We start from the raw sequence: 14688 nt of genomic DNA, 5'->3' as shown, positions 1-14688 counted from the left end.
GTCGTAACCAGGTATATTTTTTCATCGCTGATCCCACATTTTAGCTCTAAATTTTGATTCCTGATCCCCAAAATGTGGCAACAGTTGATCTCTGATTCCATTCTAATCCCATCTGATTGGCCGATGCGGATTCCATGACTTGTGACCCGGGTCCATGATCCCGATCCCAAAGCTGTGATCCCTGATCCCATATACCTGCAGATTACGACCCTGTTGTAGGGTTGTTACGGCTACGGCACGTTTCTTTGGTAAAAAGGCGAATTTCCGTAAGTTTTGAAACAGTCTAATGTAGTCGAAAGGCTTGTCGCTTTAAAACTTGTTGCACTTGCTGTTTGAAATAAAACCTCCTAATAAGAAATGAGCTCTAGGCTCAAAAAGCGTGGAAAGGTAATTTTTTCTCTTGACGATAGGTCTGGCCTTCTAAACAAAAAATAAAAGGGCTTTATGTGTGTGAAGAATTTTGATGTGACGTATGACAATAAAAAGAGTTTTAAGGTGACACCTAGTGGATCGAATGTTTATTATTTATTGGGAGTTTTGTATATTTATGTTAGTTTAAGGTCTTTTTCATATATTTCGTTCTTATTCTACCTTCTCTATTGCCAGTCAAGGCGTGATAGCTGTTCTGTTGAGTAATTTTTATTGACAGTCCACTGGCACAATCATTTTGTCTGGTTTTAATTAAAACTTGTATATCGCAATGCTATAGAAAGTTGTAAATAATAAAGATGGTAACTGAATTTAAAGCTCGGTGGTAAATAATGAAGATGAAATGTTCAACATGATCAGATACGAGCATGGGACAAAGAAAAAATCTGAGTCACCGACGGGAATCGAACTTATGGCCTACCAGATACCGGTTGGGCGCTGTAACCAACTGAGCTACGAGAGACTCGTGGTGAGCTGGGCCATTTACTAGGTTGATATGTGACAGGCGTCCTGCATACTGCTAGGATCAGCAATGTCGAAATCATCAAGTTTGTAGTAAATAATAAAGATGGTGAATTTTAAGCTCGGTGATAAATAATGGAGATGAAATGTTCAACATGACAGGAGCATGGAAGGCCATGGGTTTGATTCCCGTCGGGGACTCAAATTTTTTTTTCTTTCCCCCACGGTTGTGTCATGTTGAACATTGAAAGAAAAAGAGAGTTGCTTTTTGATTAAAGGTACTAAAATTGGCTAAGTGGTCTTGCTTGTACATGAGATGCACCCAGTACATCAACATGAACATATGAAGTAAATTGTTGTTGAAGGAAGAGGGCAACCATTATTATTTTTAGCTTTTTTCCAGGACACAAGGGCGGAACTTGAAAAAAACAGCCTGACTTTTTCAAGTTGAGATCTAAAGTTCCTGATAGGATCACAATAATATCAATAGTTGCTAGCTTTAGTACACTGGCATATGTGGAAAGCAGGACAGAACCAGCTCTTTCCGGGAAGAGTCGAAAGCATATAAAGACGTTCGAACAAAATGAGAAAAGGAGCACTACAGAAGAGGACACTGATCATACCCACAGCGATCATACTCACTGACTCACTGGGACTCGTCACCAAATTGAAATGTGATCAGGTAAAAGAGCGTGAGCAGAAACCACGAGAAAAATTAAATGAAAGCCAACTACCAAACAACGGAAATTCTAGGTCATGCTGCTGGTGTTTAGTAAGAGGCCTCAGCTCTTCTGGCAAGAGTAGCAGAGCCCATCGGCTACATTTAGTTGCACACTAGGGACGTCAGACAGAGAATGAGGGAGGCAGCCGGAGCCAATCTACCTCCCAGAAAAAAACGTGGTTATCTGCCTTTCGGCAGTACGGAGTTCCTAGATGTTAAGTTCGGTTATAACGCAGCCAAGAGACAAAAGGCAGTTAGATGCAGATCAAAACGCGCACAAAAAAAATCCTCGGACAATCTCTCAACCGACACGAAAAGAAATTCTCAGCGCAAGATAGTCATAGAACTGTCAATAGAAATATTTCCTGCCTAGCGTTCAAATCAATGACAAACGCTTGAGCGATTGTGTTTGAGACATCCACCAACACTGATAAAATAGTTATCCCCAAAACGTCTGACTCTTTCCCACAGTCTTTTAAAGGCATTTCAAACATATTTTTCATTATTTTATCAGAGAACTATATCCTGTTTACTTGCCACTGCAGGCAAAAATTGCATGATCGCAAACACAACTCAAAATGATTTTAGCTGAAGCACGAATGCCTTATGGGACTAAACACCTATTGCCAAGTTTGCTCAAATTACTAATTGAGAAAAATTATTTCCAAACGTCATTAACATGAGAACTTATTACAAACAACACAGTAGAAAAAAGCATGCAGTATATAGATCATTTATTTGTCAACACCGTCGTTGTTTTTTGGAGTACGTTCATATACCAATTTTTTTACCTGACAATCGCGACAGCTATGTGTAGGAAAAGTGATCACATATTTGTTCGTGCAGTAGGCACAAATGTTCCTTTCAGATGTTAATTAGAATTTACAGCTCCCGATGCTATTGAAATTGTAGATCATGTTTAATCTAAAGTGAAGCTTTTTAATTTGATTCTGTTGTATTAGGAAAACGCCGGCACTTACAAATACGTATGCAATACAGCTTTTCGTGCGGCCGTTAAGACTGATGATCTCTACGATACCAATCCTTTCCACTTTGCAGCCGAACAGGACTCGTGCCATAAAGTCGAAAATTTTCAGTTAAGTACCAAGCCACTTCAAGGGAACGGCTGATAACGAGAAGTAGTAATGTCCAATACAGCTGCTATTGTAATTATATTTGCTGCTGTAGTTGTGTCCCTGATCATTATTGTTGGCAACCTTTTCACCATATTTGTGTTTTGGAAGCACCGTAACAGACTGAAGCGAACTTCCTTTCTTCTTATAAACTTGGCCGTTGCGGATCTACTAGTTGGATTTGCAGAACAGATAGCGTTAGGTACTTTTCACATCCCTCGGCATCTTGAAGATCCAAGCATCAACAGCACCAGAAATGCCAATATATTTGCTCCCCTTCAAACTACGTTTACTTACGCTTCAGTATTTTTCCTTGTACTCATTTCGTTGGAACGTGCATATGCATTGATTTGGCCGCTCCGCCATCGAGTAGCAAGCAGAAAAGGTTACATTTACAGTATAACTTTTGCTTGGGTGGCTGGAATGTTTGTAGGAATATTTACTTTGCTAGGTGTACGCAAAATCTTGGATTTCGTACATATTGCAGTTGCACTTGGCTGTATCATGGTTTTATGTTTGATCACGGTGTGCGTGTCTTATCTGGCAATCCGAACAAGACTTAACCGCGGAGTTCCTGCCATTGATGCTACTCATAACAGACAAAATGGGGCGCAACGAAAAGCAACGGCTTGAGTACATGTGCACAATGTAACACGATACAGATCTGGACACCAAACACTTGTAATTGATTACCCAATACTTGCTAAAACGGAAATGTCAAACGGTATTTTCTATTACTAAGAATGTTCATAAGAATATGTTCAGCCTAAAATCGGCAGAAAAATAATAATATTCAGCCTTGGTCGGAAAAACTGTATTCTTATAAAAAAAAGGGTGACTACCAAACAACGGAAATTCCATGTCATGCTGCTGGTGTTTGGTAAGAGGCCTCGGCTCTCCTGGCAAGAGTAACAGAGCCCATCGGTTACATTCAGTTGCACCCTAGGGACGTCAGACAGAGGCAGCCGGAGCCAATCTACCTCCCAGAAAAATGTAGTGATCTTTCAGCAGGATAAAGTTCCAAAGATGATGTGCAGCCAAGAGACAAAAGGTAGTAAGACGCGGATCAACATACACAAAAAATTCTCGGACAATCTCTCAACCGACACGGAAAGAAAATCTCATGACAGGATGCTCATAGAACTATATCTAGTTTGTATGCAATCGCAGGACCTCAAAAGGAAACAAAAGTTTAATCGCAAACACAACCTAATGATTTTATTTGAAGCGCGAATGCTTTATAGTACCGACAACCTATTGCTAAGAGTGCTCAAATTTCTAATTGAGAAAAAATTCTCCAAACGTCACTGTCATGAGAACGTATTACAAACAGTAAAGTACAAACAATACATTCCAGTGAATAGAACAATTAGTATTTTTCAGTACTTTATTCAGAGCATGTTCATATAAAAATTTTACATGACAATCGCGACAGCTGTTTGCAGGAAAAGTGATCACTTATTTGATCGTGCAGTAGGCACAAATGTTTTGTCACACGTTATTAGAATTTGTAGTTGCCAGTGCTATTGGAAGTTGTAGATTATGTTTTTTTGGGGCGCAACAAAACGCAAAATTGTCCAGGACTATGTTTGTTGTCATAACTGCATCTCTTCTCTGCTGCCTTCCCAGTACCGTGGTTTACTGCACACATTATCTCTGTTCCGCTTGTGTTTCACCACCTCTGTTTCAATTTTTCAACATTTTTCGTTTGGCCAATTCTCTCGTAAATCCTATCATTTACAGTTTTAGAATTCCCATGTTTAGAGAAACATTTAAACGAATGAAGCTCTGCAGGCAGTCGAAACAATATAAAGTTAATTATATAACCTGAAATTTTGGTAAAACTTGCATGAAGACAGCAACGATAAAAAAAGAGCCCTTCCTTTCCCTGCAAAACGACGACAAGGTGTTATAAATATTCTGTTTATCATCGAAATAGGGCATGCGATGGCTTTTTGTTGACAAATATTGAATTTGAAATTTGTCATTTGTGTGTGTGAGCTTCTTATTGTCAGTTTCAGTCATTATCTTTTCCGCGGTCTCTTTTTTAAGAAATAAACCCCATGTTATATTTGAAGCTTTGAATAAAAAGCTATTTGTTTGCATTTTGTTAGGACCAACTTCGTAAACTGCAACTGGCCCACCTGTGTCCGTTTTGATTGATTAAGTTAAAAGGAGTGTAGGATTTTCGAATCCTGGTTGATCCACAGTACAACCGAAAAGTGTTGTATTGGAAAACTGGGCTACTGTCCAAAAACACATCTAAATAGATTTCTTATCTTACAAAAGTGTGCGTTGCGTTGCGTTTCGTAGTTCCCGAGAACATGTAATTCCCCTATTCAATAAATCTTATTTTCTTCCAATATCATTTTTTCCAGTTACTATGTTATTTGATATGTAAGAAGTAGACTTACTATTGTAAGTAAGGCGTGTTTTCAATAAATAAAAACTATGTTATTTAATGTATGATATCCACACACAAGTTGCTTCAATAAACCTTGTTAATCAATTTACCCAAATCAGTACAATACATAACTATAACACCAGATTGTCCTCAAATTAGTGCTTTGATCTAAAATTTTCAAGAACAGAAAAAATGAAAAAATCTTTTACAAGAATTGGCGTATCAATTTGGAATTCAATCCCATATTCAGTAAAATCACTAAACAAATCTAAATTTCAAAATAAAATAATAAACTACTCCTTGATGTTTTATTGCGGTTTTTAGTAAAATGCGAACTCTGAAATTCAAAATCCAACTAACGATTGCGTTTTTCGCTGCCGTCAATCATAATTATGACGACTGCCAACGAACAATGACAAACAGAAAAAAACAAAATGGATCGAAATCTCTACCAATCACAACTGACAGACGTGACCTTTTTACCCGGTTGAAGTAAACTTCTGTTACCCGAGAGGTCCGCTATGATGACTGACGGCAGCAAAAAACGTAAACCGGTGGTCGAGGATTGAATTTCAGAGTTCGCATTTCACTGAAAACCGCAATAAACTTTGAAGATGACTATATTGAAGTCTCAAAACTGATAGCACATTTTGTTAAAATTAGCATAGCATTAGTTATTGCCTTCTATATTTTCGTGTTTGTGTGTACTTTATTATATAGTTAGTTTACTTTTTCACTAATTAATTAAATATAATTAGGTAATCAATCATTTGTTTATATCTCTTTTTCTCATTTTCTGTACCATAAACTTTTCTACAATATTGAATGAATTTTGTACTTTAATTCATCATTTTATGGTTAAGCAATCTATTAACCCTCGAACGTACAAGCAAACTGATACCCCCACCATCGTACAGGGGGGGGGGTGGATGGACCCCCCCCGGAGTTTTCGTTATATTGAGGCGTAGCGAAATTATTTTGCACTGAGAAGAAAGCCCTTAGCAAACTCTACCAGATGACATAATTTTAATTGGCTGTGACGTCAAATGACGTCACGTGACGTCATTAGAGCCGCCATCTTGGATCCGTCATCTTGGATTTCAACATTTTCTTAGAAAGTCACAAAATAACGGAAATGGATGTAAAATTAAGCCAGAATGACTTATGGAATGTAAAAATAAACAAATATTGCACTTCTGTTTCCAAAAACTAGAAAAAATAAAGAAAAATGATAAAAATGACGATATTTCAAATATCATGGACACATGGTTGACATATCAAAATTTCCGCAAAGGATGAATGAACAGCTACTGAAAGTTTCAGCATTGCAGAGTAAATCCTCTTTTCACAATTTGGAAAAAACCTTATGGATTGGGGGGATCCACCCCCCCCCCCCCTCCCTTGTACGTCATAGGGGTTAATAGAGAAAATGTATTGTATAAATTGCAAGCAAGAATAGAATAGAGACAGAATTACATTATCTACGAGTGAATTAAGAATTTCATGGTATTGTTCACGGTGGGATGCTCATACATAATATTTGTGTGTGCCAGAATTAAAAACATTTCCTTACCTGCAAGAACACGTTATTTCAACTATTTTTTTTTTTTCATTTGGCGAAACTATCTTTAAGCAGTTAAATTCAAATTTGTTCATATCGGATACTGCTGAGGTTAGAATATAATTAATTAAAAATGCAGCCCTAAAAAGCGAGTCACTTAGTCCAAAGAAGTACGACTTAAGTATAAGTAATAGGGAATATAACAAATAAGCAAAGCAGACTTAGGTTTACTGTAAAAGGTGGAAAAGGGAAACATTGCAACCAAATCAAAGATTTCAAAACAATGCCAAAATATTTTAAAGCTTAGAAACATTTGGGCAAAATAAGCCCATTTGTATCTAGTTCAACCTTTTTCATAGATGCCGAGTAAGTATGGTGAAATTTAGACAGAGATTTGGCGTCATTTAAGTTTCACCCCTTGCCATAAACTAAGAGTACCGAACGATTTCCGAGCATTTCTCTGTTCCAGACCTCGTTCCGACTGACCACATATAATTTTTTCGGCTTTAGACCACCTACTAGCAGACCGCGTATAAAGAATTCGATATGGCCGTTTCAAAACAAAGACGCTATAACAGCAGATTAAATTTTCTCTTTTATTTATCCTGTTATCGGAAACGAGGGCTCCCCGTAACTACATGGTCTACATGCAAGGCTAAAGAAAAACTTCGATCCTTTTTTCCAAAACAACTAACAGTGAAACCAAGAAGTCAAATTAGCAATGTTTAGGCCCTTCAGGAAAAATTTACAATACACTGAATACTCTTGAGAACATCGATCGATAACAGTTTCTCTCACATCACTAAATAATGAACGCCTTCTTTTCGCGTTGTTGTCTTACGAGTCTCATAACTTGATATTCAAGCCCTATAACTAACTCTATACTGTTTTGACTGCCTCCGAAGTTTCAGTCGTTTCAAGGTTTCTCTAAACATGGGAATTCTAAAACTGTAAATGATTGGATTAACGATAGAATTCGCCAAACGAACCAAGGTAAAGACATGAACTACTACTAAAGCAACACATTCGAAACAAGTAAAATGGATAGCGTACAATGTCATACTTGGAAGCCAACAGACAAGAGACGCACCTATCACAATAAATAGAGTTCTAGAAAGTTTTGCATTCTGTTCTGTTCCATTTTGTCTGTTATGAGCCGCATCGATGGCAGGAACTCTGCAGTTAAGTCTTGTTCGGATTGCCAAGTAAGACACGCAGATCACAGTTAAACATAAAACCACCATTACAGAGCATGCAATTATCCAGTGTGCGTACTTTAAGACGCCCTGAACAGCAAGCAAAGACAATATACCTGTAGATATGGCAGTCAACCACACAAAAATGACACCATAAGTGTAACCTTTGGTGTTTGCCACTCGATGGCGGAGCGGCCAAATCAAAGCATGTGCACTTTCCAACGAAATCAGTACGAGGGAAAATACTGACGCGAAAGAAAACGTTGCTTGAAGTATGATGGGAATATGTCCATTGCTAGTATTGTTGATGCTTGGTTCTTTGAGCTCTTCAGGAATTTTATACGTTCCAATTACTATTGGTTCTGTGAACCCAACTAAAAGATCCGCAACAGCCAAGTTTATAAGAAAAAAAAAGACGTTCGCTTTAGTTTGTTACGGTGCTTCCAAAACACGAATATGGTGAAAGTGTTGCCAACAATAATGATCAAAGACTCGAATATAGCAGGACATATAAAGGCGAAAAAAAGCTGTTTTGGACATGATTATATGTTCACGTTACTGATCCTTCCTGGGACTTAACTGCAAGTTTTTTCGCGGGTAGCGTTTGGCTTCAAAGTGGCAAGGAATTGCTATTGAGCCATAATCACTCGTGACTTGCCGGTCTGCCCGCTGTACTGCAGATGTATTTTAAGAGTTGGTACTGTTTTTTATACGACAGGATCAAATAAATACTCCTCGTCAAAATAAAAATTAATCTACAACTTCCAATAGCATTCAAGCCTTAGCCTTTTAATTAATCCGAGAAAACACTTCTGCCTACTGTGCGATAAATAAAATTTCTTTCCACGCAGTTTTTGCGCGCAAGTGTCATTTAAAACACTTTAATAAAAATGCATATGAACAGACTCAAAACACACACAAATAAATATTGACTTTTCACTCTATTCTGTTTTTCTAATAACCTCTCGTCTAAATGTAATTCGAGACTTTTTCAAATTTAATTTGGGAATTTCTAATAACTAGAGGTACACACCTAGGCCTTCGTTATTGTCCTGGTGAAATCCAAGAGATTGTTAAGCAGAAAAAGAAATCGCTTCAGCTTTTGACGTTTGTTTTTTTCAAAAGACGAAATAATGAAGCATTCAACAGTAATAAAACACATAATGACAGTAGCAGCTGTATTGGACACAGCTTGGAGTCAATTTCTAAAAAACAATTTTAATTGAACCGTTTTTCAAAAGAAATTTAAATAAAAGGGCTTTATACATATGACAATAAGGCTTGAATAATTATTATTTTTTGTAATGTCTCTATATTAACAGTAAGTTTATAGTCTATTTAATATATTTCATTCATACTACACTTTTTCAATAGCCAGTAAAGGTGTGATAGCTCTTTTGGACAGTAAACTATTCCACACTGCATCCATTGTCACACCGCAATAAGATTGGGGATTAATTTGGCGATCCGACAACGGTCACAGTGTGAGACTGGAGGGTGGGAGGGTGGGGAAGACAAAAATCTAGCATTGAATCCCCCGGGCCTCCCCGCAAGCACCAATCGTCCCGTACCTGTACGATCCCCGCACCGTACGGCAGTTGAGCCAAAGTGATAATTTATTCATGTGCACTAATCTTATATGCGTTGCTTTAATGTATGCAGTGTAAATAGTGGGGGTTTTTACGGATAGCTACCGAGTGACTAAAACTAACATGGAAGAAAAATAGTTGCGACCTTTCTTAGTTGGCTTTAGAACATTACGAACATTTTGAAAAGAGGATTTACTCTACAATGCTGAAACTTTCAGTAGCTGTTCATTTATCCTTTTTCGGAAATTTTGATATGTCAACCATGTGTCCATGATATTTGAGGTTGCCGTGGCAACGTCATAAATACAACAGGTCTTGCCAAAAATCATCATTTTAACATTTTTCTTTATTTTTTCCAGTTTTTGGAAACACAAGTGCAAGATTTGTTTATTTTTACATTCCATAAGGATTCTGGCTTGATTTTGCATCAATTTCCGTCATTTTGTGACTTTCTAAGAAAATGCTGAAATCCAAGATGCGGATCCAAGATGGTGGCTCTAATGACGTCACGTGAAGTCATATGACGTCACATCCAATTAGAGCGGAGTAGAGTAAGCTAAGGACTTCCTTCTCAGTGCGAAATAATTTCGTTGCAATGGTTAGTATCGTAGCCATCATCAGTTGTGATCGCCGCTCGGTAATGGCCAAATGTAACGTGGCTAAAATGTGAAGCAGAATATCAGCAACACATTTAGAACACAGAAAATAAATACAATAAATGAAAATACTCGGTGATCTAAAGTCAAGACACGTAGCTATATTATATTACGACACTATTTATATTTGGTATTTTTAATAACAGGATCAAATGAAAACGTAAAAATATATAAACAATCTACAACTTCTAACTTGCTCCAATGGCATTCCGAGATACAAGTTTTAATTAAAATCAGACAAAAGATTTGTGCCACTGTGCTTCCAGTAACATTACTGTTTAGAACAGCTATCCCGCCTTGACTGGCAATTGAAAAGGTGGAATGAGAGTAAGATATATAAAATGGACTATAAACCTTCTTTTAATATAAACAACTCACAATTAATAATAAATATTCCATCTACTATTTTCATTATTTCTACTAAGGTGTCACCTTAATACTTTTTTATTTTCAGTTGTCACACCATGTTTATTCAAATGCACAGAGCCCTTTTACTTTACCTTCAGTAGGCGCAAACCTTTTGTCAAAAGGTTAAATTGAAATTCGATTTTTTTTTATATTGACACCTACTCAGGTTGTAAGTAAGCGGATAGCGGTGTTTTTACGGATACATACCGAGCCACAGTAGAAAAAATGGGTTTGGCTGTTCTTTCATTAAGCTTTATAGTATCAAGGACATCGTCCGCTATGCCCAATGTAACTGCTATTATAATTCTCTGTGTTATTGTAATTGAATCTTTCCTGGTTTTTAGTGGCAACATCTTCACCATATTCGTCTTCTGGAAGCACCGCAACAGACTAAAGCGAACTTCCTTTCTTCTTATAAACTTGGCTGTTGCTGATCTACTCGTTGGATTAATCTCACCGATCGTAATTGGAACGATAGCAATTCCACAACATATCGGTTCCATAAGCATTAGTTACGGACACATTTCAACCGCATTTTCGACTACGTTTTACTTTGCGTCGCTATTTTTCCTTGTATTTATTTCTTTAGAACGTGCATATGCTTTGATCTGTCCACTCCGCCATCGAGTAGCAAGCACCAAGGGTTACATCTACAGTGTGATTCTTGTGTGGATATGTGGAATACTGGCAGGTACATTGTCTTGGCTAGCTGTCTACGGCATATTGAATGTCGTTGTTTGGCATGTTACTCTCTCCTCTCTTATCATTGTGGCATTGATGATTATCTGCGGGTCTTACCTGGCAATCCGAAGAAGGCTTAACTCCAGAGTTCCTGCCATCGACATGGCTCACAAGAGACAAAATGAGCTGCAACAGAGCCAGAAACTTTCCAAAACTCTTTTTATTGTAATAGCTGCGTCACTTCTCTTTTGGTTTCCGAGTACTGTGGGCTACTTTATTGATTATCTTTGTACCAAATGTATTCCTTTACCTATGCGTTACAGTTTTACCGTGTTCCATTTAGCCAATTCTTTGGTCAACCCTATGATTTACAGTTTTAGAATTCCCATCTTTAGAGAAGCTTTGAAACGGATGAAGCTCCATAAACACTCAAAACGATATAGAGTCACTTTTATAACTTGAAGATCTATTTAAAGGCAACAGAAAAGAAGGCTATCATTTGTATGTTAATTATATAGCCGTCAGTAAATCCTATATTGTCAGCGCAGCTATTTTTCCTTAATTTCTGAGAACTGTCCAATTTGGGATTAAATTTGGATAGTTTCAATTAGGACTTTCAGGTAAAATTCACAATCTGTCCAATTTAAGAAAAATTGGACAGTTTCGTCTCAGCCAATCAAATCGAAGACAAAACAACATGTGACGGATATTAGCCAATTAGCACAAAGCATAGCGTCAGCCCTGTAACTTGTTCTGTTTTAGTCGACAATGGCGGAATTTTATAAGGCAAGTTTGCTACGTTTTTCTATTCCTTTTGAGCTTTTCAGCAATAGTAACAACAAAGATAAAATTTTCTACGTTGTCAGAAGAGGAGCTAGCTACACTAAGAAGCAAAAACCAAGAGCAAAACACCTCCAATAGTACAAAACTTGGGTGAACGTACGTGCAGCGAAGCGAAGCAAGAAATCTGTCAGATATTCATCGTCATCGCCATGAGCTAGATGCAATTCTTTGTCGTTTTTTTGCTGAAATTCGAAAAGAAAAGACGGCGATGAAGTACGAACGATATAGTGGAAAGGAGTATGTCAGATTCAAGAAGTTGTAAAGCTCTTCGGACACTTTGTTTACGACTTTAATTGATGCAGTGTTTTCACTCACTTTGTAGCAAGCTTCGCAAACACAGGTGAATAAAATTGCACTGTTTTGTTTAAGTTTTATTTGTGAAGAAAATGCTCTGAGTGAGTTGCATGTGCTGTGTTATGCCTACTATTGTTGAGTGCTTTTCCCGTTCTGGACATAAGTTTATTGTTTATGCTGGATTGACTGACTACAAGCTATATAATTAATATGTAACCGGACTACATGCTTGTCCAATTTTGGAAATAATTAGATTCAAAAAATTCCTCTGACAGCCAAATTGGACTCGGCCTACGGCCTCGTCCAATTTTGGCTGCCCTCGGAATTTTTTTCATCAAATTATTTCCAAATTGGACAGCATGTAGTCCAATTACGTATACTAATTGTGATGAAACCGTATGTAATTCCGTTATTGTTTCAACACACTGTTCTGTGAATATTAGGAACGTACATGTGTTGGTTTCTTAAAAAATAAAAGATCATGATTAGTTTAAGTTTCAATTGCTATTTCATTTCCATGCACCAGAAGGATCTTTTCCTCCTTTTATTTCGTTGGCGTCCTCTGTTTAGCTTACCTAGAGACTCATGAGGGCTTCCCTAGTGATCTTGCTTAGGGCGTATTGAAGTTTGTACATACAGTGGACCTTCTGTACGAGTAAAGTGTTCCGCAGGCCTTTGCCCGTTTCTATATCTTTCAAAAATGGGTATTGGGTTTTTTCCTTTTGCATGTTTCTAAACCATAGGATTGAGGTGTCTTGAACCCTCACTTTTGACTGAAACTTTATCATGTTTAATTTCCTACATTTCTTATGGTCGACGAAGTGGCTCAAGATGTTGGCTGATATCAAAGGTGATGACATTTTGATTGGTCGCCCTACAGAACATTTTTGCCTATCGTACAAAGAAATCTAATATTTGATTAAAAAGCAGCAATTCTTATGTTGTCACAACTGTGGGATTTTGTTATTTGTGACATTTTATTTTAGCCTACGCTGTACTGAATGTGTTATTACAAGTTTGTAGCGGTGCATGTTCACGCCACATTTTAAACCCGGCTCAAACGGGTAAACTATATTTAAACACGCATGTTGGCTCTGTGACTCATCAGGCGTTTAAACATGGTCGCGTTTTAATGACTACATTTACAAAATTATAGTCTATAAATTTTAGTAGTATTCCTTGAATTTTGACAACTATTAAGTATATTGCTAGAAAAAAATTCAAAAGGGAGTTCCGGCAAATGAAAAATTAATATATATGAAAAAAAAAAACTTGTTCAGTTCGGCTAAGAGATTTTTTTTTTATTCTGCCAAATAAAAGTTTAATTTTGATCTTAATAAAATATTGGACATATCCACTGAAAACAATGTCAATTGATTCTTGATTTGCACCTTTGATAATGGAAACCTTTCAATATTTCTTATAATGCCCCCGAAACATGAAATATTTTTTAAATACAGTTGATAAACAGTAATATGAAAAGAAAGCTTGCTAGAGAAGCTCAAGATTATGCATTAAAACTTTCGAAAAGTTGTTGGTTTTAGCAAAATAAAGCATAATCTATAGAAAATTTTATTGAAGAAATTAATCACTTTATTTAAGTGTCGATGTATTTAGCACTGCTATGCAAAAAAAAAAATAGACTTCCCAAGAAGAATAAAGCACCTAATCATTTATTAAGTTTATTCTGTGTCCATATAGTTCTCACATTGTTCAAACATTTGCGGAGCAAATCAAAAAGACGTTTCATTTCGGAAAGAAAATCTATAATAAGCTGCAATGGACGCCAAAAGTGTTGAGACACTCGGCGAATTCTGAGTACCTGGAACAATGTTTGGCCCTCACAAAGTCGAGATTACCCCCTCCCACCGAAACAATATTGGATTTGGGATCGCGAAAACTTGCTTTCTTTTTGTACAACATTGAAACGGGGGAGGGGGGGGGGGGGGCACTCGCGCCGTACACCAGCCTAGAATGCAAAGAAGTCAAATATTGAACTTAGCTCCAATTCACATAACTGTCTCAACGACTTATGACGCCCATTGTGTGAATTGTTTTGACTTTTTCCTAGACCCCATTCGTTTCAGGGTTTCGGCTTTGAACATGGGAATTCCAAAACTATAAATTAGTGGGTTGACAACAGTATTGGTCAAATGACACATGGTCAAAATGTGAAGCAGTAAAAAGAGAACACATGCGGAACACAGAAAATAAATTAATAGAGTTAATAACACTACACGGAAACCAGAAGACAATAGACGCAGCTCTCACAACTTTTTTCTATATTTGGTGCTTTTAATAATGAGATCAA

General features: G+C 37.1%; 2 protein-coding genes and 1 pseudogene across 2 annotated transcripts in view; 1 reads left to right on the top strand and 2 right to left on the bottom strand.

Annotated features, from left to right (window-relative positions):
• Positions 1-14688, bottom strand: part of LOC144661647 (lysophosphatidic acid receptor 3-like) — a 668415-nt gene that overhangs the window by 547332 nt on the left and 106395 nt on the right. The window lies entirely within an intron of this gene.
• LOC144659161 (adenosine receptor A2a-like) lies at positions 2758-4576 on the top strand. The gene is made up of 2 exons (XM_078519602.1): positions 2758-3350; positions 4297-4576. The coding sequence occupies exons 1-2, from the start codon at positions 2758-2760 to the stop codon at positions 4574-4576; spliced, it is 873 nt and encodes a 290-aa protein (XP_078375728.1).
• On the bottom strand, positions 7165-8448 carry LOC144659160 (sphingosine 1-phosphate receptor 3-like; annotated as a pseudogene).

This window comes from Oculina patagonica, chromosome 7, assembly GCF_052425735.1.
Source record: "Oculina patagonica isolate OP01 chromosome 7, crgOcupat, whole genome shotgun sequence".
NCBI lineage: Eukaryota > Metazoa > Cnidaria > Anthozoa > Scleractinia > Oculinidae > Oculina > Oculina patagonica.
The sequence above is the reverse complement of the archived record's forward strand: the minus strand, read 5'-3'. Positions and strand labels throughout refer to the sequence as shown.